This window comes from Halichondria panicea, chromosome 16 (genome assembly GCF_963675165.1).
Source record: "Halichondria panicea chromosome 16, odHalPani1.1, whole genome shotgun sequence".
NCBI lineage: Eukaryota > Metazoa > Porifera > Demospongiae > Suberitida > Halichondriidae > Halichondria > Halichondria panicea.
Genome location: NC_087392.1, coordinates 1,659,639 through 1,683,111, shown reverse-complemented (window position 1 = coordinate 1,683,111; position 23,473 = coordinate 1,659,639). Strand labels below are relative to the sequence as shown.

General features: G+C 43.5%; 5 protein-coding genes and 1 long non-coding RNA gene across 6 annotated transcripts; 4 read left to right on the top strand and 2 right to left on the bottom strand.

Annotated features, from left to right (window-relative positions):
- Positions 1 to 37: 37 nt before the first annotated feature.
- On the top strand, positions 38 to 1,977 carry LOC135350678 (uncharacterized). The gene is made up of 2 exons (XM_064549540.1): positions 38 to 657; positions 770 to 1,977. The coding sequence occupies exons 1-2, from the start codon at positions 130 to 132 to the stop codon at positions 1,832 to 1,834; spliced, it is 1,593 nt and encodes a 530-aa protein (XP_064405610.1). The 5' UTR covers positions 38 to 129; the 3' UTR covers positions 1,835 to 1,977.
- Positions 1,978 to 2,063: 86 nt separating this feature from the next.
- On the top strand, positions 2,064 to 3,638 carry LOC135350690 (mitochondrial ornithine transporter 1-like). Its single transcript, XM_064549554.1, has 5 exons — positions 2,064 to 2,577; positions 2,702 to 2,877; positions 3,023 to 3,114; positions 3,237 to 3,297; positions 3,498 to 3,638. Exons 1-5 carry the CDS (start codon positions 2,132 to 2,134, stop codon positions 3,617 to 3,619), a joined length of 897 nt encoding a protein of 298 aa, XP_064405624.1. The 5' UTR covers positions 2,064 to 2,131; the 3' UTR covers positions 3,620 to 3,638.
- Positions 3,639 to 3,695: 57 nt separating this feature from the next.
- On the bottom strand, positions 3,696 to 12,667 carry LOC135350669 (uncharacterized). The gene is made up of 22 exons (XM_064549529.1): positions 12,457 to 12,667; positions 12,236 to 12,397; positions 11,943 to 12,127; positions 11,703 to 11,883; positions 11,037 to 11,180; positions 10,875 to 10,991; positions 10,729 to 10,818; positions 10,598 to 10,666; positions 10,364 to 10,465; positions 10,246 to 10,302; positions 10,007 to 10,129; positions 9,782 to 9,924; positions 9,435 to 9,600; positions 6,860 to 7,057; positions 6,536 to 6,714; positions 6,249 to 6,420; positions 5,477 to 5,641; positions 5,245 to 5,348; positions 4,949 to 5,084; positions 4,724 to 4,869; positions 4,392 to 4,578; positions 3,696 to 4,067 (listed from the first exon to the last, which is right to left on the bottom strand). Exons 1-22 carry the CDS (start codon positions 12,643 to 12,645, stop codon positions 3,816 to 3,818), a joined length of 3,267 nt encoding a protein of 1,088 aa, XP_064405599.1. The 5' UTR covers positions 12,646 to 12,667; the 3' UTR covers positions 3,696 to 3,815.
- On the top strand, positions 7,054 to 8,650 carry LOC135350703 (uncharacterized). The gene is made up of 4 exons (XR_010399234.1): positions 7,054 to 7,204; positions 7,293 to 8,098; positions 8,288 to 8,426; positions 8,479 to 8,650. It is a non-coding gene; the product is annotated as an uncharacterized LOC135350703 (long non-coding RNA).
- Positions 12,668 to 12,720: 53 nt separating the features above from the next.
- LOC135350677 (kinesin-like protein klp-20) lies at positions 12,721 to 16,658 on the top strand. The gene is made up of 19 exons (XM_064549539.1): positions 12,721 to 12,780; positions 12,839 to 12,892; positions 12,979 to 13,103; positions 13,326 to 13,409; positions 13,515 to 13,577; positions 13,635 to 13,712; positions 13,781 to 13,860; positions 13,924 to 14,043; positions 14,139 to 14,303; positions 14,362 to 14,461; positions 14,514 to 14,568; positions 14,716 to 14,798; positions 14,845 to 15,078; positions 15,176 to 15,362; positions 15,428 to 15,732; positions 15,843 to 15,944; positions 16,010 to 16,114; positions 16,231 to 16,381; positions 16,462 to 16,658. The coding sequence occupies exons 3-19, from the start codon at positions 13,017 to 13,019 to the stop codon at positions 16,527 to 16,529; spliced, it is 2,067 nt and encodes a 688-aa protein (XP_064405609.1). The 5' UTR covers positions 12,721 to 12,780; positions 12,839 to 12,892; positions 12,979 to 13,016; the 3' UTR covers positions 16,530 to 16,658.
- LOC135350672 (rho GTPase-activating protein Graf-like) lies at positions 16,572 to 23,463 on the bottom strand. The gene is made up of 20 exons (XM_064549533.1): positions 23,189 to 23,463; positions 22,969 to 23,061; positions 22,476 to 22,537; positions 22,284 to 22,355; positions 21,856 to 22,062; positions 21,515 to 21,619; positions 21,358 to 21,420; positions 21,164 to 21,242; positions 20,992 to 21,101; positions 20,687 to 20,793; positions 20,501 to 20,604; positions 19,863 to 19,928; positions 19,445 to 19,669; positions 18,943 to 19,048; positions 18,409 to 18,568; positions 17,950 to 18,113; positions 17,597 to 17,826; positions 17,291 to 17,447; positions 17,007 to 17,089; positions 16,572 to 16,878 (listed from the first exon to the last, which is right to left on the bottom strand). Exons 1-20 carry the CDS (start codon positions 23,340 to 23,342, stop codon positions 16,787 to 16,789), a joined length of 2,439 nt encoding a protein of 812 aa, XP_064405603.1. The 5' UTR covers positions 23,343 to 23,463; the 3' UTR covers positions 16,572 to 16,786.
- Between the last annotated feature and the right edge of the window lie 10 nt (positions 23,464 to 23,473).

Below are 23,473 nucleotides of genomic sequence, written 5' to 3'. Positions count from 1 at the left end.
CTCTGATAAGCCGCCCTCTTGTTTGATATTATTGAGTAGTGTAAAGATCGTTAACAACTAAGCCCTCTATGCCATAAAGAATATTGTGTGAGTAGTTAACGATCTTTATCTATCTGGGATCCAACCAAAATGCATCATCAATTCTTTTTGATACTCGTACTCGACGTACTTTTCGTTCAAGGGATTTCAAGTGACTCTGACAATCACAACGAGTTCACCATATACACTGCCATTGAACAAAGTTTACTCAATGATACAACAGGAGAGCTATTTCGTTTGAGAAAAGTCTTCTTTCCCTCAAGCTCAGAAAAGTATCAATTCTGGAAAGCCGATGGTCTGCAAACTATTCAGTTCAATTCATGTCTCAACCTGACTGATACACTATGCAAAAATACTAAAGAGCCGCAAAGTGTTTTTGCTGAAAATACAACGATTACTACGTGCTGGACCTATCAATGGACGAACTCTTATCTGCTTGGCTTGTTGGGAACTCAACAACTCTACCAGTTTGAGCCAGTAATTACAGTACTAATCTACGAGCAAACAGTGGGACACAGAGAATTCAATTTCAATGTCAAACTGAATCTGACAGATCCCATACTGTGCTCGATCAAAGAAGAAGACCTAGAGAAGTATTTCACTTCCTTTATCACTTGGGTGAGTTTCAGTTATGCATACTGCTAAGCCACAGGGAATTATGATTATAACTTAAGTATTCAGTTCTGAAATGCTTTTGTATTAAATTTCCTTATTTATTATTCCCACTCAGACTAAAGCCTACGCTGCAGCTCAAGGAAAACCGACTTCATGGAGTGCAGACATTCAGGGCTACCTATCAAGAAAATACAACGCTTATACAAAAGGCCTGTATGACGATCTGAAGCTGCAGGATCAGATCAACTACACCATACTCGCTTGTTTCATCAGTAGCAACCTACTGCTCGCATTTCTATTGGTTACGTATGGAGGATTGTTGTATCGCAAAGTCAGCTCCATCACCAATAGCACCTCAACTATCAAGAAGAACGCATGTCGAGGAATTCTATTAGTGACATCATTCCTACTCGTGCCGATCTACCTCATGGGCTTGTTTGTAGGGCATGCAAGAGGCGTGTATCCGAAATACTACCCTCCCTGTAGTAAGACGGTGATCTATAACTGTGAACCACCCCATTCGTCTGTTATATTCATATTGGAGATTGCGTCTTTCTATTTGAAAGCTGCAATTCTTGTTGTAGTGCTGCTATTGTATATAGTCTCTTCGATACTAGTCGTCGCAAAGGTTGCTTCCCCACATATTTTGTTTCGAAATCGTTTCTCATGCTACTACAGATGTGTTGAAACTTTTGTCTGGTGGGGTGCATTGAGTGGGATCCACATCTGTTTTGGACTAGCTGGAGTTCCGATTCTTATCTTCCTCATTATCACACCAATTTACACATTCTTTTTCGTATTCAGTATAGGAGTTATTGTAATCTTTCTCTCTCTACCTGTGGTGCTCTGTTTACATCGTTGCCATCCCGATGCACTGCCCCCTCATCACACAAGAGCCGACTGTCGCAGAATCTGGAGCCTTTGTTTCATTAGGACTCTAATTGCTTACCTACTGACAGCGTTTCTCACTGTAGCTTTACTGTATTTGTACTATGGTCTACTGATTGGCGGAGCTAGCATGAACAATACCAAGGGCATTTTGTTTTCTTTGGTTCCACCTGCTATCATCGCAGTGGGTGGTTTCTACGTCCGATATCGATATGTCAAAAGTAACAAAAACTCAGTGGCTCATGAATCCACAGACACTGTACAGATCATCAGTAACACTGACAATGTATAAGTGTGCAGGATTGTACGTACTTAAAAGTTCCCACTGCAGTGTGTTTCTGACATTCATGTAAATTAAATTCCGCTTCCAAATACAAATCAAGGATAGGATAGGTTAAGTATAATATTATACAAATTAAGGGTAAGGTTTTTTGTCTGTGGTTGCTATTTCTGGTAAAGAGGTGCATTTGCAAAGATGTGATTAATTAATTTGTGCTCATTACTTATTCGTTTCCTCATTAAAAGGAAACGAGTAGAACAAGATGGTTTCTCTTCCTGGTAGCAGTGTTGTTTATCCTTTGAATAAGGAATGAGTGGTATAGGAGACACCGTGTCAGGCGGGCTCGGTGGCCTTGCCTGTGTGTTAATAGGTCAGCCATTGGACACTATCAAAGTGAAAATGCAGACTTATCCTGCGATGTACACGTCGACATTGCAAGCACTGAAAACAACTCTACTAGAAGAAAGGTTTCGAGGTTTCTATGCTGGCTCGTCTCCTGCTGTGATCTCCAATATTGCAGAGAATGCCGTCTTGTTTATGTGCTACAACAAGTGTCTGAGTTTGGTGCAGTGGATAGGAGGAAACGAGGAATTGAGTATCACACAGAAGGCCAGTGCAGGAAGCCTAGCGAGTGTGTTCTCATCCGTAGCAATTACTCCACCCGATCAGATCAAGTGCAAGATGCAAGCCTACGTACAGACGCTTCAAACAAAACATCCAAACACTTCAGTTGAGGAGATCCTAGCAAAGAATAGGTGACATTATATTGCTATAGGATTGCCTCAAAGTTTCAAAGTACAAAGTTTCGCCATTGCTACTGGTGAAACTTTGGGGTGCATGCTTTCATATACACAGTCAATTTAAACTGTTTTTCTGCAGAGTGAACATGTGGATGATTATAAAACAGATAGTTCGTGAGGACGGTGTAACTGGACTGTTTAGAGGATTGACTAGTACTTGGGCGAGGGAGGTTCCTGGCTACTTCTTCTTCTTTGGAGGATATCATTTCAGTCGGAAAATGTTAACTCCCCAAGGGCAGGACCCCAACGATCTCAGTAAATTTATTTTCTATGTTTCACAATGCATCACACGACATGTGACAAACATGTGACGTTACCTATGTTGATCATTACTGAGTGTGTACCTACTTTGATGTTATCCACCCACCCATCTATTTCATCCCTCTACACACACGTACAGGTGTACCACGACTGGTGTTGGCAGGAGGGATAGCTGGGTGTGGTTACTGGACCTCAGTGTTTCCCACTGATACGGTCAAGTCAAGAATACAGGTCGAGTTTTAAAACATATGCAGAGGCAGTGTGTACGTAGATTGATCCTATATAAGAGTGCGTTCTCTTTAGACTAAGGTGCGTACTATTACGTATAATCATGCTTGACTGCCTATTTACAGGTGAGAGGGGAGTACAGCAACTCGTTCTGGAAGACACTTACAACCATTGTTAGGACTGAAGGTATGTACGTGTACACTAGGTGTGCTGTTTACTAGAAGTAGCTACTTTGAATGCCCCCCATTACGTATGCTCTGCCATGCAATTACAAAGGTTGTCTACAACAATAATTATATTGATCAACAATCTGTAATTAGCCTATTTTTTCTCAACAATAAAGAGGTGGTTTGATATTTTTTAAACTGTTATCAATATCCCTTCAGGTGTGTTGACACTGTACAAGGGACTAACTCCCATGATCGTTCGGTCCTTCCCAGCAAATGGAGCTCTGTTTGTTACATACGAATATAGTAGGAAACTGTTTCAATCAGAAACATCTACTTAATAATTATGATCTATGCATCGATCTTTATATATTTTTTGTTGTTGCAGTGTACATTATTTGCCATTATTTATTGAAACACAGTAAACGTTTAATTGGAATGTTGAGTATCAACCCAAACTATCGAAAAGTAATAATAGTCATTGAACACAAACTATAATTATGGTCCCCTAAGACTTTGAGCAAAAATAAAAAATGATCAGTTATACATCCGTGCCGTGTCCGAATCTTGTCGTCTGAAACTGGTCCTAGTGGAGGATTTGCCCACCTCCTCTTCTGCCGAGTCCTCCAGGTCCGTCATCTTCACCCGACGGTCCTCCTTCTTCCTGAGGGCTGCACGAGAGGCCGCTCGAAACACAGCACTTTTGATATTGCCCCCACTCATCTCAAACCTCCCAAGACGCTCAAAATCAATGTCGTCATCGAGTGGCGTCTCCTTAGGGATCAGCAGCTGTAGAAGGCACGGGAGGAATAATGTACTGGTTCTTACAAGCAGGCTTGCAGTCAAGGTGGACTGATAGTGGTCAAGCTGTTTTATACCGTATATATTACATACACACATACACTTGCATTACCGTCATTTGGGTAAAATTAGGCCATATCAAGGGCGTATAAGACCCTTGGCCATATGGAATGATCGATTTGATATGGAGATATCACAAAAAGCAGGGAATATAAATATTAATACGCTCAGCTACAAACAATAGCAAATGACTGTCTTGTAGAAACAATATCTTAAATACAAAGTAAATGTGGGCAGGCATGAGTGACTGACCTTCCAAATCTCAGTGCGCAACTTGGTTGGAGGGATCTCAAACTCAAGCACAAATCTGAGCCTCCTAAAGAACGCCTTGTCAATGTTCTCAATGAGGTTGGTGGTGAGGATGATGATTCCTGGGAACCTCTCAATTTGATAGAGCAGCACTCCCACGTCCACATTGGCATACCGGTCCGTTGACGTGCTGGAAATTATTATCACAACACTTATTAATATTTCCTGAGAAAATAATACCCCCTATATTAACTGCAATTGTAAAGAGACACTATTATATAGGGTATCCAGCCTTGAGAAATAGAACTGATACATGAACAGAAAGGACACCTCACCTCATTGTGGTGCGAGCTCCGAAGAGACCTTCTGCCTCGTCAAACACTAAGATAGCATCAGAGTGACGAGCCTCCTCAAAGATGGCGTCAATGTTCTTGGAGCTTTCTCCCACCCACTTGCTAAGCAGCTCCCCACAGTTGACCACCTGTATAGGGAGTGCTCATTGTGATATCTCATGAGGGTACCCCCAACCCTCCACTAGACATAATTAGCTCGGTCCTCACCTTTAGTGGTTTTCCAACCTCGTAGCCAAGAGCTTCAGCAGCAAGAGTCTTCCCAGTGCCAGGGGGTCCGTGGAGGAGCACGGTGATCCCCTGCTGATCGTTGGCCGCAAAACCCCACTGACCAAACAGAACTGACCTGAAGTGGGTGTGTAGTTCAATTACCTTGCTACCATGCATGCATGTACACATTGATAGCTACACTCCTCCATAACATATACACTGTTAACTGTAACTGTGAAAGGCTAAGCTGCTGCACATCCTGCCAGGTGAATGTGTACTCAATCATAATCACAGACCTTGCTTTCTCAAACTGCACAATCTCGTCCAGGTTCTGAGCAAGGCGGTCGGTAACTATCACTTTGTCAAGGCCATTCTTGGGAACTATACGACGATGGAAGTCCTGCATAGAAAAATACAGTTCTCCGTAATCATAGCCAACAAATGTATGCACAAAACAACCCAGTTAGATGGTTTCAATATTTCAATATCAAACTATAGTTATGTGAGGCGGTGAGGCCCTGGCCCCACCTTCATCCTGAGCCTTCCTCTCAGCTGGAGGTTGGCCCCCTGCAACAGGTCACTCTGACTAACTACTGGAGAGTCACCATCTCGAGACACGGCTATGGAGAGGGCCGACAACACAGCGTTCTTGATGAACCCTCCTGTCAGCTCAAACCTTAGCGACAGCTCTCCCTGAAAACACAAAAATTAATAGCATTAACTAGAGCATTTTTAAACGGCCATAACTTTAGTTCCGTTGATCCAATAATATTAAGTGAAAGCTTAGAGAGAGACCTTTCAGATGATGTATTTGTTAAAAATTAAAAGTCTATCTTTGGCCTGTTTTTGACTAGAAATTAACTTTGCTGCAACTATATTCAGCTGAAGCTCATCACACAGAGACTTACACTATAATAGCAAGAGTTTATGATAGAGAAGAGAGTATCGAACGTAGGCATACTGTACATTAGATGTATGCGAAGAGTAACGTGACTTCCTGTATCTGTCACAAGCTTGGAATTTGCACACTGACCAATCCAAGTGTGGGTGATGTAATCTATCAAGAAAGTAGATTACATCACCCACACTTGGATGGGTTGATAGATTACATCACCCACGCTTGGATTGGTCAGTGTGCAAATTCCAAGCTTGTGACAGATACAGGAAGTCACGTTACTCTTCGCATACATCTAATGTACAGTATGCCTACGTTCGATACTCTCTTCTCTATCATATACTCTTGATAATAGCCAATGCAATGGTGCGTTTACTTTTAGACTATAAATTCAGACACACTTACCATATCAACATCGTCTGCCAGTTCCATCTGCCCTGGGATGTGGTTCTCCCAGATGGCCTTGCGGAGGATGTGGTCAGGCTGCTGGAACTCTATAGCAATCATGATGCGACGATGCATGGCCTCGTCAAGATCATACGGCCGATTGGTGGCCATTACGATGAGGCCATCATGTCTGTAAGGCGGGAAGGTTAGTTATACAAAGTACTAGAAATGGGGTGAGAGGAGGTTTACGCACACGGCACTGGCGGAATGTGAATGGAGTATGTGCTTCTTATTAATACACACACCTCTCTATCTCTGTGAGCAGGAGGTTAACGTCGTGGCCGCCTTTGTCTCTACTCTCAAAGATGGCCTCACACTCGTCAAAGAACAAGATGGCGTCGTTGATCTTGGCCTCTCTAAAGATAAACTTGAAGTTATCTCCAGCACTCATACTGCCCAATGAGGGAAAGTTGATCAGCAATACCTGAAGAGAGTAACGAACAATCAGATCGTTAGATGAGGTCATCCAAATGACGCTTAGATGCATGAGGAGAACGGGGAAACAATTAATTACAAAGCAGTACATTTGCTGAGTGAGGTACGTACGTAGGAATACACTTCACCATTACCTTCTTCCCCAGTTTGTTAGCCAGAGCGTTGGCCATCATGGTCTTGCCAGTGCCTGGGGGACCATAGAACAACAACACCATCCCAGCACCATACGTGATGGCATCGTCCAGACCCATGTTCTTACGACAACGCTTGAACGACTCAAAGTTGCTCACTGTGTTTAGAATCAAACTCTTTTGCTCCTTACTCAAGACAACCTGTGGGCAAACGAAAAAATTTAACCGGGTTGTTTATGCATACAAACGGTGTGATTGGTCAAGATAGATTTAAGTTAGAGCTTATAGAGTCTGGAAGATCGAGATTCTTCATTGTGGCTTTGATGGTTCTGCTTGTAAAATAATTATGTGAGTGTTTATACGTAAGCATGAGTGGTGATTGTCCGAAGATCTTATCATTGTCTCTATAGTAATTATCCTCCATACACGCCCACAGCTGACATCCCTAGCCACAAGGCACAAAGAGAATCTGGTACACTATGTTTGAAACTCTGGCTCACGTTCATCATGGCGACTGCTTCCAACGGCAACACAACAAGCTTCACGATGCGACAGTAAGGAACGTACTGAACTAAAGGAGCAAAGAAAAAAGTGCTATCCTAACATTGTCTAACTATTTGTAACTTGGGGAACGGGAAGATTGTGTTTTCAGACAAGTCTAACCCTAACCCTCAATTAGAGCAGTCAGAAGAGCCACCACTACACGAGGATCTAGTAGAGTCTTCGCTAGCTGACTTACTAGAAGATACTGAGGGATCTCTTGATGAACCTTTGACGTCTCCTCAAGATGCAGGTTGAAACATGCAGGAGGAGCTAGATAACGACAGAAAATTGATCCACAGGAACCAACGAATGACGAAACACAAGAATCAATGCAAGGTCATGCGTTGGAGGATGATCAAGGAACAAACCAATCAGAAGTGGAGACCAAGACTGAGTCAATTGATGAGCCTATGAACTGATACTGCTGTTGACAACCTAGCAACAGACCCAGAAGAGGTGACAGCCCAACCAAGTACAAGTGTTACTGATATGTCTGAGAACTAAAATACCTACTAATTATATCAAGCATCATTTTGAATGCTTGAACGATGCAACTGTTTCTTGGAAACTACTCCTGTGTGGGAGTGCAATCTGTTATTACAGCAATCATACATGCCACAGTGAACAACACAGCTAGCTAACCACAGTAAGAAAATGCTTCCAGCTGCTCTAATTGTGCTGCCAATACACTTCTCAAAGGTATCATACCATAATGGTAATGTACTGCATGCTAGCTAGACAATATAGCTGTAGCTTGATAGTTTCAATATAGCTGTAGCTACAATATAGCTGTAGCTTGATAGTTTCAATATAGCTGTAGCTACAATATAGCTGTAGCTGTAGCACTGTTGTATATAAATGTCATCACGCCAACTCTCTATGTTAAAGGTGTCACTGTGTGATTGTTGGGAGAGACCACGATCTGAAACACAAGAAATACAATTGGATTTCCACCAAACACCATCAGAGGGTCAGTCAGAATGGGGTAATTCTGAGCGTGACTTGGCAGAACCACCTCCCACTGTCGGTATAATTATAGGGATGCAAATGTATAATGCTTATTGATTGTATTCTTTCAGAGGAGGAGCGACACATTGGACCAATGTGGAAGCTTATTCCATCAACACAGCAGCAACAAGTTGGCGCTGCTCCGTTGTATATACGACAGAAACACTGATACACGACATTTTGTTTATGTGTCTTCTCATGATCAGTATTCAGTATGTTATATAATTATGTATACTACCTTAAGGTTGGTATTATTGGCGGGTACTAATTTTAGCGGTTTGCTGAGATACTGCATTTGGCGGGTACTAATTTTAGCGTTTTGTTCAATATTACTCTCTAATTGTACGTAATGCTGACGTGTTTGTATTATTAGCGAGTGGTTGATTTAGCGAAAAAATGTCAATTCGCTAAATTCGCTAAAATAACAACCCGTTAATAATACCGACCTTAAGGTATTCAAGTTGCGTGATTGCAGATGGTCATGCATGTGTCCAGTTTCTGGGAAGGCATTTCTAGCTACATGCATGCGATATTAAATTCGTGGGTATAAATGTTCGCAGTACATGCTAATCAGCGATCACCGTGAACATTTTATAACCTCGAAATATACAGTCTATATGTATACGATAACTATAGATGCCTTATATAGGGTAAAATCTATTGTATTGAGGTTCACCCTCATAATGTTGTCATAACTTTGTCATACTTCACTGAAATTCAAAGTTTCATATACCATTAGATCCCTTGTTAAAAAGCATTTCTATATCTATCTATATGCTGTAGAACTTGTAAGCTTTAACCAGCTAAAAGTTAGCATTTTCCTGCAGAATTCCCAGGCATACTTGTCAACCACATAAATAAATGAAGCCATAATTAACCACATAACTTCTGGGGCCAAACTCAACGCAAATAGACTTTAGTCAATTTTGTGGAATGTATATGCAAGCTTTCATTTATGCCTTTTAAATTCATTTTAAGGTCATGCTCTCAACTTGTGTACAGACAAGTGTGTGTACATGTACAGTACCTGGTCAAACTTGGTCTTGGGGTAGTAGAGATGAGATCCCTCCACCATTTCAGAGAACTCAGTGTCTAGTCCGACACAAAAGTCGAGCATCCTCCTGTCAATCTCCACCTTGGCCGTGGTGGGGTCCCCCGTCAGTCCAGAGTTGTGCACCATGATCATGCCCTCTCTGGGGGGAGAGGTTAGGGGGTGTGGTAGTGAGCAACAAACACATCTAAGCCCAATAGAGCAGTGGATAGCAGACACAAAACTGTGTATGTTACAGTAAAAGCTCGAGGAAGGCACAGTAAGAAGGATACTATGGATATATACGATTATACAAAGTGCCAAGCCCACTAATAAGGGCCCACCTGACGAGAGTGCCCGTCTTGTAGAAGAACATCCTGTGTTTAATTTGGTCCTTGAGGGAGGAGCAAAAAAGTCGCAGCAGCTCCCCCACAGTGAAGCTGGCGTTGTTACCTCCGTACGAAGCCATACCCTCAAATGTGGAGATCTACATAAAAAGGAACATGCTACACAGTCATTCTGAAGCTCTAGTCATAATAATTATTGTCAGAACTGCCGCTGACAATCACCTTGTTTGGCTGAATGACGAAACCGATGAGAGACAAGAGCACGTTCTTCTCAAACTGAACCAAGTTTCGTGACTTCACCATTCTCTCGAGACGAGGCATCCATGAGCCAGACTTCGTAGTTAGCTGTAGAAAATCACAACATGAGTAAAGGTCCAGATATATATAAAGTTAAGACAGCATTTCATAAATACTACGTATAATTAAGTATCAAACAGCAGACCAGTTAATGGACAACTTACAGCTAATCTCTTGGCACACCTGCTCTCTATCACCTTGGCCTTGCTCTCTGCCTCTCTCTGCACACACACACAATACCAGCAATGACATGGGGGGACAGTGCAATGATCACAGCTGCACCTTTTGCCTGATGGTGCGAGTGTCCCTGATCTCCTCTCCATACTGAGCCTCCATGTCCATCCGAGCATCCATGGACTTGACCTTTATCCTCTGAGCAACCAGCTGTAAACAACAATAATGTGAGCTATCGTACTCTTCCACCATTTAGTGCTACTGGTAAACCACACAAGAAGGAACCGTACAAGAAGGAGGAACCGTTATGGCCAAAGTAACCACTATTCCTCTGCTTCCTACCTGGAAATGGTCATCTAAGTATTCCAAGTCGGTCTTGTATGGGGTTAGTGAAGAGATATCTTCCTCCGTCTGGAATGGGAACACAGCTTCCAACACTGAATACACAAACAGGTAGTGTGTGAGAGACTCACCACACTAGCATCTTTGTCCACAACAACGTCCTTCTCTTTCTCCCTCTCCACCCGCAACAGATCTTCAAGATCACCAATGCCATGGGCAGCCTGTGGGTCAAACTTCAATGCACGCACACACACTCTGGATACGAGCACATTCTTACTGGCTTAGGAGGATCTTCAAGTGGAGGTGGCTCTTGTTCATTAGAGTCTGCTGCTGGAGGGGAGTCTTGAGTGGTGGGAGAGATCACATGGGGCAACGGTTCGGTCGTCTCTGTGGGCTAAAGAGCAGAGTAAAAGAGAGGCTATGAATTGAGACCACATACTTGGGATCCACCCTCGGCGATGTCCTTTGTCCTAAAGTGGGAGCTTCCCACCTCAGCAGCGATGAGGTCAGCCAAGTGGGTCTGCTCAATCTTTAAGAACTCGTTGTCTGAGAGAGGAGCTCCAATGAGAGCCTTACATGTCACCTGTATAAGACAGCACACACACTAACCACTTTGTTGTGATGTGCCCAGAATTTAAAAAGTGGCGGCTCTCAATTTTCAATTCAACACACAATTTGCCACGGCTATAAATCAGAGGAGGTCCGACATGCGTGCATGAATCACTACAAGTGCTAGTGTAATTGACCTGGATGTTATCACGTGACCGCAATGACATCAATGCATTGAATTTGTAGTGATTTGTGCATGCACGTCAGACATCCTCTGTCCTTAAATGTAAGAGTTTTGTCTTGTGGTGGTTTTTTGTTTAGAGGTGGTTAGTACCAACATAGATAAAGTAGCTATGGTACCAACCACAACAGACCAGTGTGGCTGAATTTGGGGTAAAATAAACACTGTTTCTGAAACATTAACTATAATTGGCAGTTTCAATGACAAACAACACGTAATCCTCTTCTCTGCATTACCATCAAATGTTTATACTTTCAATGTTTATACTTTCAATGTTTTTCCCATTTCCAATACATGTAGAGTAAGAAGACTTACCTCATCAAAGGTAATGGTCGAGTGCAGTATGTAGCTCTGCTGTACATCCAGGAAGATGCCCTGCTTCATATGTTCTCTGTCCTCACTCAGAAAGTTGATCATGTCAGAGATGGATAAATCACAAGCTTTGCACACGTTCAGTGTAGAGCTGCCAAACAGTTGCGCGTTAGCAAAGGCGCCTCTATATATAGAAACAGAGAGGGATGATAGTCATGCACAATGTAATGGCTACCACAATACCTTAGATTGATTGACCTGGTTTCAGACATCTGGCAGACAATGGTGTAGAGCATCACCATGGATTCCTTGTCAGTGAGACTGAGCCTGCGACAGAGGCGGATGACTCTAGGCAGAGACTGCTCACCATCGGCCTCCTCTGTCAGCTTGAGCTTGGACTCCCAAATAATCTTGATCCGGGATTCAATCTGTTCAACAAGAGAAAATACAGCAGTACTACTGAGGACCAATTCGTAAAATTTAACGACAAACTCCATCACAAGTAATATTGTTCGTATTCTACTCTGTGCTGATACCATTCTCATGACTTCAATAACCAGCTCTTGCTTCTTTGTGTTAATGTCATCTCCTTTATTCTTGGGCTCCATTAGAGCCATTTGTAGATTCCCCTTTGCACTGTAGATAGCATGCTTTGACACAAAGTATCCCTCAACCAGTTTCACAAAGTTCTCATTCACCTGTAGTCAATTGAATTCAGTGCAATACAGTCAAATGATAAAGCATAGATCAACCTCACATTGTCATTTTGGAAGGGCTCCTTGGGGTTCATGTCCAGAGCCAAGAGCTGGGGGGTGCTGAGCAGAGAGGTTACATCAGAGTACTGGTCACTGACCCTCTGCAAGAACGTTACAGCATCCTCCATTTCAGCAGCCATTTCTGTTCTTCTATGCAATGAGTTCAGAGAGAGTTGTTTTTGCTTGGTCATGAAAAGATGGGCGTTACCTACATGCCCTCAAATATTTGTGATGTCATTTGTTTACATCCTCCCTTGATCCTGTAGCCAGCTGCAGTGGTGTGAGAGTTGATGGGGGATCATTACTAATACTAGGCTGTAGCTATGGTAAGTTTCTAGTCAGTAAGATCCTATTTTCATGATCATCTTCTTCAGTCTTCTCCAGGCACACCGGCTAACCAGAATGTGAAAGTTGCTGTGCGATGCAGGCCTTTTAGCGGTCAGTGATACTGCACTAGCTAGATTTCCCAAAATTAGCAACTGAACTGGTGCTACCATACTTCATTGTTTCCTCGTCCATTTCAGACAAGGAGATCAAAGATGGGTGCTCATGCATTATCAGCATGACTGGACCGGAGACCACCATCTCCCACGGCGATAAGGAGACCTCCTTCACCTTTGATCACAGCTACTTCCATGGGACAAAATCTGTAAGTGGTTCAGCAAACACTCTGGTCTAAGCTCTCTAGAATGGTTGGTTTACTCTATAGATCTATGGACATGGTACATCTGGTAGTGACTGTGTAGGATAACTAGCTGCAGCGGCTCATCTGTGTGTTTACATTGTTGTAGGCTGCCTCTGACAGTGTGTGTCTGAACATGGTGTTGATACCTATATATGTACTAGTATCAGTCCCCATGTTTTCACTCAGAGTGAAGTGTACAGTGATCTGGGACAGCCTCTGTTGGAAAAGGCACTGGAGGGCTACAATGCAACCATCTTTGCATATGGACAGGTGAGCAATGTACATATAGCAGATAGGTGTAGGTGTCCATTTACGTGTCAAATTCCTTGCTTGTGCTAACTATAGTGATGATAGCTGATGATTGTCTCCATGCAGACAGGCTCTGGTAAGACATACTGTATGACTGGCACGGAGGAGGAGAGAGGAATCATTCCCTTGGTAACAGATTAAGTCCATCATGTGTGTGGCTAACTATAACTCCCTCTCTCCATCTAGATGAACAAGGCATTGTTCGATCACATTGAATCTGCCTCTCCCACCAAGAAGTTTCTGGTCACTGTTTCCTACCTTGAGGTAACTATTTAAAAGCATTCTTTATGCATTATTCTGACTGTCCCAATGCCAATGGTTACTGTGTGCAGATCTATCAGGAGGTCATTCATGACTTACTCAATCCTCACGGCAAAGATATGAAAGTTCGACAGCATCCACAGTTTGGAGTGTACGTTTGTTTGCATGCAAACAAAATCACCCATGTACAATTATATGCTATCTCAAACCGAAGTTACGTGGAGGGTCTAGCTGAGCTGGTGGTGAGGAGCGGGAAGGACATCGAGCAATTGCAGCTGCAGGGAAATAGAGTCAGAAAGGTTGCTGCCACGGAGATGAACCAGAGAAGCTCTAGGTCTGAAACGTAGTGGATTTGTTGGTCACAGTACTTCAATTTCTCTGCACGTATATACAGGTCTCACAGTGTCTTCATGCTGCACGTATATACAGGTCTCACAGTGTCTTCATGCTGTCGATTAAGCAGCGAGGGGAGGGGGACGGGGACGGGGAACTTAAGGCTAAGGTGAACTTGGTGGACCTGGCTGGGTCGGAGAGGGCAGAGTCCACTGGAGCACAAGGACACACCCTCAAGGAAGGGGCAGCCATCAACAAGAGGTACGTAGTAGTGTACATGTATCACTTGCTAGTTGGTAATAGTTTCTTTCTCATGCAGTTTGAGTGCACTTGGCAATGTCATCAATGCACTGGCAGACCTTCGCAAGAAAGGACAACATATTCCGTATAGGGATTCTAAACTAACCAGGATTCTTGAGGTAAGATGATCATTGTCATAACCTTTAGTGTATGTGTACTCTTTCCTGGCAGGAGTCTCTTGGTGGAAACTGCCTCACGGTCATGCTGGCAATGGTGTCACCTGCAGGTAGGTACCTGTAGTGGCAGGCTACTAGAACAGTTGATTGTTGTAGCCTAGGTATGCCTATAAGCTGTCCTTATTGTAGTGATGAGATACACTAGTGTAGTTTGTGCTAATTGTGTAGTATTGATCTCCTCTTTTTATTGTGCCCAGACTACAATTATGCTGAGACTTTTTCAACGCTCCAATTCGCCAATAGAGCTAAAAATATCACAAATGTCTCAAGGAAGAACGAGGTAATTATTATGTACCAATGGAAGGATATCTTACATCCGTCCCTAGGATGAGAATACTCGTCTCATTCGAACCCTTCGTGAAGAGATCAGCCAGCTACGAGATGACCTGGTTCAGGAGGTGGGGCCAGGGGGAGTGGTATCCACTGTGTCATCAAAGGAAGTGACCCGGCTTGAAGAGATGATTTCTGACCTCCAAGTTGCAAAACAACAGACATGGGAAGAGAAAGAGAGACTGTCCCGAATGTATGAAGATGAGAGAAAAAATAACCTCGCTAATAAGGTAGCTATATACAATACATGTGTAAGACACTACTTGTGTCATTTCTGTTAAGGTCTTGTCACAGATAAAAACGGTCAGCTGGGTTATTTCTCCTCAGGGCATTCTGGAACTGGTGATGGATACTCTGAAGAAGGAGCAGCAGGAGGCCCAGGAGAGACTGAGAGTGCTTTATGAGGAGAGGGACGGGCTCACTGCCAGCTACAAGGACAAAAAGAAACACGTAGATGAGCTCAAAGAACAGCTGCAGCAGAAAATCAACGACTACTCTAAACTCTCAGAAAGTGGTATGTTTAATTATGTTCTTTACACATGTATGTATGTATGAATTAAGCTGGTTATATGACTTCAGGAGAGCTGAACGATTCTGTGCAGCAGACTCAGCTGGCTGATATCCACTCACTCAAAGACCAGCTCAAAGCTGAGAACGATTCACTCAAGTCCGTCAAACAGACGCTCAAGGATCTCCAGGAGAAGATAAAGTCCGAGAAAGAAGACACCCGAGTCCAGTCCTCACTGTTACGAAGCAACATTGAGCTGAGGGAGATGATACAGGCTGATGAGAGGAGAAAGATAGAGGGGGAAAATGCAGCCATACTTCGAGACAATCTGGAGACACTCAAGCTCGAGATAGAACAAGAGAAGGCTGAGCTCAAGGTGATTTACAACAGTGTATTAATTTATTTTATTTGTGTGCACATTATAATAGACGTGCATTTAGGCGCTTTGTAAGCCTATACTTTGACTTAAAACACTATTTTCTACAGTTAAAGGTGTCTCAAGGAGCTAACTATAAACTGGAAGAGTCTGTCACAATGGAGACTGAATTGATAGAACTGCGTGCTCAGAAGCATATGACTGCCCTGCAGGTGCCACCTATACACATGTAGAATTGTAGTGGTCTGTATGAAGTTTCTCATTGTCTACTGTACAGGTTGAGACCCTGGAGCAGGAGAAGAGGCAGCTGTCAATCGACCTGGAGGAAGCGTACAGGAGACACAAGGAGGACATGGAAATGCAACAGATGCACCACTTTCAGGTTTGTTCCATAGTAATGCTGTGTATTTGTGCCGCTATTTCCCTATACATAAGCTATATGGAGCGTGACCGTTTTTATACTGAAATAATGATAATTCAACGTCCATGCCCTTGCAGGTGTTCAGGGCTTATAGGGAGTGCTTTGATGAGCAGAAGATTGTCATAGAGCAGCGATTTCGCCAGCTGTTGGAAGAAGCCATCCAGGATGCTGTTTACCTCTCCATGGAGAACTCACAACTCAAGGCTTCCTCACAGAACATAAGGCAAGGTAGGTACATGAAAGGGGGTTAGTTACTATGACGAATATTTACATGTATGTTTTAATTTACCCTCCCCCCCCCCTACCAGAAATGTCACTGTATAAAGACACAGTTACAAGAGCTGGTCTGACCACACCCAAGACTCAATACAACTGAAAATGACCTGCCAAGTATATATCAATACTCACGATCATGCGCTTTGAAAAAAAATCACAATTCCATTCATTACACATTCAATTGAGTGTGTCACAGTTGCTATTAATAATAATACACTGTACATAATTATACAGACTGATTTGGTACAAACAACATCGTGCTCAACATACTCTACAAAATGAAACTAGTGAACAAGCACACGAACTTGTCAAAATTAATAGTAGTTCCGACATTTCACAGTTGACACAGAACACACACTAGAGAATTTCTAGGTAATTTGCTGGTACAAGTCCTTGCCTGCCGCTTGCTAGACTGGCCTGCATCCAATCCGGCTCCTCAGACTGAGTCACTGAGGGAGGGAGGGTGAGAGACAAAGAGGGATGAATATAACATCTGTATATACCACATGTACATGTACCTTGCTACTTTAATTGTTAAGTATTATGGGTAAGGAAAGCAAAGAAAATGGAGGCTCACCATTGTATAACACTTCGTCCTTCTTGAAAGACAGTTCCAATTCATCCTCTGCTTGACAGTCATACAGAGCCTTCGCACTCCGCCTGCAGATACACACAGTACCAAGTCAAACTAGTACTGCTTCAAAAGCACAGATTTAATGAGAGCATCGAGTTAGACTTTACTACTAAAACACTAAATGACTCTATGACTTAGCTAGTGGGGAAGAAAGGGTGTGGGATAGCTAGCTCTGAATTGTACCAGGAACTACATGTACAAATACAGACATCTACATGTGTACTTACGCCCTCTTGTGAGCTCTGATGGGGGCCCTTGGTGGTGGTGAGTCTTCAGGGGGCTTGGTAGGGGGCTCTATTCGAGAGTGTCTTTTCGCACCTACCATGGGCTTGTGGTTTGGCTCTGGCGCTTGAGAGGCGCTCGTGTGTGATCGCCTCTTGGTTTCTGTAAGCGATAGAAGTGAGGCAATAATGGCATACGTGTAAACTGTACAGTTGCAAACTTGCAGTACAATACCTCAGTATGATGCACAGTACAAGAGACGAGCGAATGTGTGTACAACTTGTATGTGTACTTAGTACTATATGGCATACCTGGTATTAGTGGTTTGTTCTTGGGTACAGGGGGCGGTACGCCCATGCCTCCAGGGGGAATAGGTGGTGGTCGACGCTTGTCACCTTCAAGCATTTTGAGTGGTACCTCGTATGGCTCAGGACTGGGGGACCGTCCCTTTGATCCGGCACTGGCTGAGCTCGGGGTACGAGAGACAGGGGTGGGAGGAGGAAGTGGTTTAGTGATCCCACCCACTGATGATCTGCTCCCTCTATGGATGTGCATGTAAGCGAGAGAGAGAGAGATTATATCAAATCTTGGAGCAATTTAAATTTAAACAAAGTCCCTATGATGCATGTACAGTACAGTTGCCTAAGACCCCCACAGTACACACCTGCTGGACGGGTTGCTAGGGGTGGAGATTATTTGTGAGGGGATCCGATAGCCACAAGAGTCCTCAAACTCCCGAGGCTTCCTGGACGAGGGGGCTGCAGGGATAGGGGGAGGGGGGACATCAGGGGCGGACCCTGCACCACTACCAGAGTCACCGCTGAAGATCTGTGGAGGAATAGAACAGGAAGAGTCACTTAAATGCACACACAAACAGTACATGTACATGTACTAATCAGCTGAGCACTGTCTCTAAGCAAAATGCTATTATAGGGACAACAGTACAGGGAGGCAGTTTCAGTTCAGTAACAGTGGCTCAGTAAGGAATTGTATATGTCACTGCCATACACACAGTTGTGCAAGGCTCCTATCACGTGGAACACCATCATTGCCACACACACTGTATGATTGATTCCTACAAATTTTTCTGCCTTCATCATGAGACAGTACGATTTCGACTCACTTCCTCCACATTATCCACCATGACCTCAACGATGATGTTCTGGTATTTGATGTCCACAATGGTTGCCACGGACTCTCGCTCCGGCCGCATGAGGGTGGGACCAAAACACACCCCAATGTTGCTCGCCTTCATCAGGTTGACGTCAGACGCGGCAGCAACTCTGTAGAGTGGAGTGGTGGTAAGTGAGATACACAATCAACCAGAACATTTACACAGTACACACGTGTATATGCTACATACGTGTACTAATCAGCCTGGTCATGACTCAAGGCAATGTACAGTAGATAGTGGCTCAGTAAAGGAATTGTATATGTCACTGCCATACACACAGTTGTGCAAGGCTCCTATCACGTGGAACACCATCATTGCCATATGTACGTATATTAAGTACACACATAATATTATTATGTATCGTATCTGATCAGATCTACAATCATGTCTAGCAAAACAGTTGCTATACGAACATGTACATGTGTACATGTACATGTGTACATGTGTACATTATTAGAGTTGAAATTGAATGTGTTGCCATACCGATGAAGGTGCCACATGATGATAGCTGTTAGTTCCTTGTGAAGGGGTGGCAGTTGGTCAATTAGCTCTCGAATGGCACACACCCTCTTCTCATGGTTCGGTATCTCTGGAGGGAATGGGCGGGCGTAATGGAACACACAGTGAAGTACATGTACATATTAGGGGAGAGGGGGCAGATGCTTAAATCCCAAGTTTTACGGGGGCAATGTTTGAATTTAAAAGCAAAAGCCCATCTAATTTCTCCCTGAAATAAACCCTGCACATATATGCACATTATTAAGGAAACTTGAGCCACGCGTGTGACTAATGTAAACACCTGATTCAGGAGTTGAAAACAGAGGCTACAAAATAAGTGATAGTTATACTGACTTGATCAACACCGAGATGGAACATCATACTGACAATCTTGTACATTCTTAGTAAGTCAGGAGTGTATAAGCAACGATATAATCATCACATGACTTGCCATATGAGCACACACAGTACTTGCTAATTAACTCACTTGCAGCATCGATGAACTGATGATGCATGACGAAGGTGAAGAGAGGCTCTCCCAGCTGTTTGTTCAGGTACATCTTGACAGCACTAGCCAGTGTCTTAGTGTCCCACTCAAACTCATCAGACATGTTCATGGAGTGTGTCTTGCCCTTCTCTATACACTCCTTGACCAGCTTGGTTGCCTTGGAGAGCACACCTGGCTTACGATACAGACCCTCCTCATCTAGACCTGAATAGGAAGGGTGGGGTGAAAAACAGTGTAAGAAAATGCTACAAGGTCAAGAAACTGCCATAGTGCTATGGATTTTTGAAACTGAAACTCATTTACAAAGTACTCATTAGACTACCATTGTACACACACAACACATGCTGTACAAACATGATGCAAAACAGGAAGTTTCATTTTGGTGTGAGAGACTCACCTCTTGACTCTATTAAGTCGAGACACTTCTGAACAAATGCTATCCCATTTTCGTTAACACCGCCTACTGCAGACACAAGAACATACAGTGATAAAGCTGTGTGAATCTAATACCGGTGTACACAGTAAATGGCACACTCTCGCAAGAGGCACTAGTAGCTAGTCAGACTGAGCACAGTAAATGGCACACTCTCGCAAGAGGCACTAGTAGCTAGTCAGACTGAGCACAGTAAATGGCACACTCTCGCATGAGGCACTAGTAGCTAGTCAGACTGAGCACAGTAAATGGCACACTCTCGCATGAGGCACTAGTAGCTAGTCAGACTGAGCACAGTAAATGGCACACTCTCGCATGAGGCACTAGTAGCTAGTCAGACTGAGCACAGTAAATGGCACACTCTCGCAAGAGGCACTAGTAGCTAGTCAGACTGAGCACAGTAAATGGCACACTCTCGCATGAGGCACTAGTAGCTAGTCAGACTGAGCACAGTAAATGGCACACTCTCGCATGAGGCACTAGTAGCTAGTCAGACTGAGCACAGTAAATGGCACACTCTCGCAAGAGGCACTAGTAGCTAGTCAGACTGAGCACAGTAAATGGCACACTCTCGCTAGTAGCTAGTCAGACTGAGCACTCACTCTCCAGGACTTTAAGTGAGCTGTAGACCGGCTCCTTGCCCTCCATGCTCTCCAACCATCCCTTCCTGTTATCACGAGACGTTCCTTGGACTATGTACTTGTGACTGTGTGTGAGGGGGAGAGGATTAGGGGTGTGGTTAGATACAGCGTGCACACATTTAGAATAGTACACAAAGGCTGACATACCTGCCATGGAGGGACTGTAGTTCCAGATCAAAACAGAACTGTCTGTCCACATCCTCAGACTTTGAGCGAACACAGTCTCTAACCTCCATAAAGTCTTGAGAGGGTAACTGAGAGGAGAGAACACACACTCACAGCCACACAAGACAGACGCACTGTCTACTGCAGAGGTGTACAGCAAGCATACGTACTGACTATATATATACTTTGAGGGCTCAGTCGTGAGTTGAGGGTCACGGCCCGACTGATCAGGCTCCCATCACGTGGAACACCATCACTGCCCACAGATAAACTGCATGTTAGCTTACGTTTCCCTGATGGCCAATGGGTAGGAACCGGACTTGACGAATCTTCTTGCCACCAATATCTTTCTTCCTGAACTGACAGAAGTATCTGTGCCACTGGGTCCCGATTGTCACTACATAAAGAAGAGGGTCCTACATGTATGACATTTGTGGATGAGTTTGTATAATGGTTCACCTTTCTTTGTGTTATCTTGCACGAAGAGGTTTCCTTGTCGTAGGAAGTCAGGATGGTGGACTAGCCCCGCCTCCCCTTCCTGGAATGAGGGGGAGGATACAATCACATGACACATACATACACACAGCAGAATCAACAAACTCTATTTACACAATATAACAGCCTACACATGTACAATTAAGTAAAGGTGTCACCTCAATGACTTGTGCTTTGAGCTGGTAGGCCTTCTCTAGCTCGTTTAAGTGTGTGTCTCTCAGCTGTGTGGATTGTGGTATAACAGTGATGTCGTTACAATAGCCAGGCTAGTTGAATAGCTAGGATTGATACATGTATAATGTCATCAATACTTACAATTTGAACTTTGAACTGTACTGCCTGTAGCTCTGGTTTGATAGAGCCGGCACTGTCGTAGGCTTGATGTAGGAAGGTGGACACATCACTGATATAGCCAATGATCTGCACACGAAATAAAAACTGTGTACATGCATACATACAATTACTTGCGATTACACAGCGAATACTGAATCAACAGGTGTGCCAATGTACACACAGCCATATCACATAACACCCACGACACATGCACATGTACACACAGTATAATGTGAACTTAACATACACTGACTGTATTGCATTACACAATACTACTCAGTGTTTTCTCACAAGGCCCAAACAATTTCCCTCATGCCCCTTACCGGCTCTATGAGCTCATACTGCTTCTGAGCATGAACGTCTTGTAGCTTGCACACATAGTCAAAGGCTGACTGTCGGTACCCAGCGTGCTCTCTCTCCAGAGTGGAGTCTGCCTCAGAGATGTCCTTCTTCTTTGTGGACATACTCAGGTGCTTCTGTAGGGCCTCGTAATAGTTATGGGAGGAGCGGTCAAAACGTCTCTTTTCATCCTGTGAGGTGTGTGTGTGTCGTTACATGAACAAGCACTCAATCTATTGTATGGTACATGAAAGTGAAATGTAGCTATTGTAGTCTAATGAGACATTAGGTTGGTGTACATGTAAGATTGAACTTAGGTAATGTAATCTATACCTGGAAAAAACATTGTTTTACATACACGTATAGGTTATGACAACAACAGTGAGCTCTCACACACACAGTACAGACTTGCCTTTGCTTTCTGAATCTGCTCCTTTCTGAATCTCTCCAGAGTCTGCAACAGTCTCACTGAGATGGTACTCAACTGGGAGGAAGAAAATTAATTAAGACAAACAGTCAATGTAAAGTGGATACAGGTGTATATAATTATAATGTAATGGTGGATACAGGTAGACGCTCTTGCTTAGCTCGCAGGATAGCTCACCATGTTGTGTCGACAGTCCTCAATGGTAAACAGCAGCCTGGCAAAGGTCTGGAGGGAGTTGGCTGCAAGAAGGATGTATAGTACGCGTGTAAGGCTAGAGAAAGGTATCATGATTATCACTAATCAGTTCCTACCTATTCCTACTCACTGAGTACACACACACACACACTATCAGATTCCTAAGTCAGGTAGCATATACGGAAACTGAAAACACTTGTCACAATGGTAGTGCCACTAGACCCAGCCATTGCTTACTTATACATTAGGGGATATTCGTATGGAGTTATATAAAACACTGTGATTATAAAGCAGACTATGTGTGGAGATTGAGTGAAGTCCACACTATAGTAATGTCAACACACTCTGCTCTGCAAACTGACATGAATGGGAGACATAATCAGAGAGTACGCCTTATATGGAGGAAATACATTATAACACTCACAAACATTAACGTAACGCTGACAATGCGATCAGTGCAATGGAATAAACTTACTTATCATTCTCTCATCTTCTGTTTGTTCTCCAATTGTCTGAAACTTGAAATTGCCCAAGACTTGTGCAAACGATGATTGCACCTTTGAGAACTCTGAATACGTGTGCGCACAATTAATTACAAGTGCATTTTAATCAATCTGAACGGCTGGCTATCGGAAATAGCAATAATTAAGCTTTGTATTTGTGTGAGCAGTATGTTATACAATAGACACACATACCCTCTGTAGCTTGAATCATATGCTTGCACTCTCGGACCAAGGCTTTGACATGGTGAGCATTCTCATCGAGCTCCTTCTCATACAAACCGATGATCTCCCTAAAGTTTGGAGAGTCCAGGAAGCAGTCTATGTACTCCAGTGGCGGGAGGCCCATGCTTGCACTGTAATGCACCAACTAGAATGATATCTTCCGCTCAAGTTATAGAACAATCCTCGGGCCCGCGGGTCTCTTTCAGCTTTGCAGTGTTGGCTAAGCATGTAATGTCATGTGATGTTCATTTACAG

Coding starts and splice junctions, on each gene's coding strand:
- LOC135350672 (XM_064549533.1), bottom strand. CDS start 23,342: ATGGGCCTCCCGCCACTGGAGTACATAGACTGCTTCCTGGACTCTCCA. Junction 20,605..20,686: donor CTACAGTCCCTCCATGGCAG/GTATGTCAGCCT, acceptor CCTCACACACAG/TCACAAGTACATAGTCCAAG. Junction 17,827..17,949: donor CCTAGCAACCCGTCCAGCAG/GTGTGTACTGTG, acceptor GCACATCCATAG/AGGGAGCAGATCATCAGTGG.
- LOC135350669 (XM_064549529.1), bottom strand. CDS start 12,645: ATGACCAAGCAAAAACAACTCTCTCTGAACTCATTGCATAGAAGAACA. Junction 10,303..10,363: donor CTCGCACCATCAGGCAAAAG/GTGCAGCTGTGA, acceptor GTGTGTGTGCAG/AGAGAGGCAGAGAGCAAGGC. Junction 9,601..9,781: donor AAGACGGGCACTCTCGTCAG/GTGGGCCCTTAT, acceptor CTCTCCCCCCAG/AGAGGGCATGATCATGGTGC.
- LOC135350690 (XM_064549554.1), top strand. CDS start 2,132: ATGAGTGGTATAGGAGACACCGTGTCAGGCGGGCTCGGTGGCCTTGCC. Junction 2,878..3,022: donor GCAGGACCCCAACGATCTCA/GTAAATTTATTT, acceptor ACACACGTACAG/GTGTACCACGACTGGTGTTG. Junction 3,115..3,236: donor CGGTCAAGTCAAGAATACAG/GTCGAGTTTTAA, acceptor GCCTATTTACAG/GTGAGAGGGGAGTACAGCAA.
- LOC135350677 (XM_064549539.1), top strand. CDS start 13,017: ATGACTGGACCGGAGACCACCATCTCCCACGGCGATAAGGAGACCTCC. Junction 13,578..13,634: donor AGAGAGGAATCATTCCCTTG/GTAACAGATTAA, acceptor CTCTCCATCTAG/ATGAACAAGGCATTGTTCGA. Junction 15,733..15,842: donor AAGAGAAGGCTGAGCTCAAG/GTGATTTACAAC, acceptor TATTTTCTACAG/TTAAAGGTGTCTCAAGGAGC.
- LOC135350678 (XM_064549540.1), top strand. CDS start 130: ATGCATCATCAATTCTTTTTGATACTCGTACTCGACGTACTTTTCGTT. Junction 658..769: donor TCACTTCCTTTATCACTTGG/GTGAGTTTCAGT, acceptor ATTCCCACTCAG/ACTAAAGCCTACGCTGCAGC.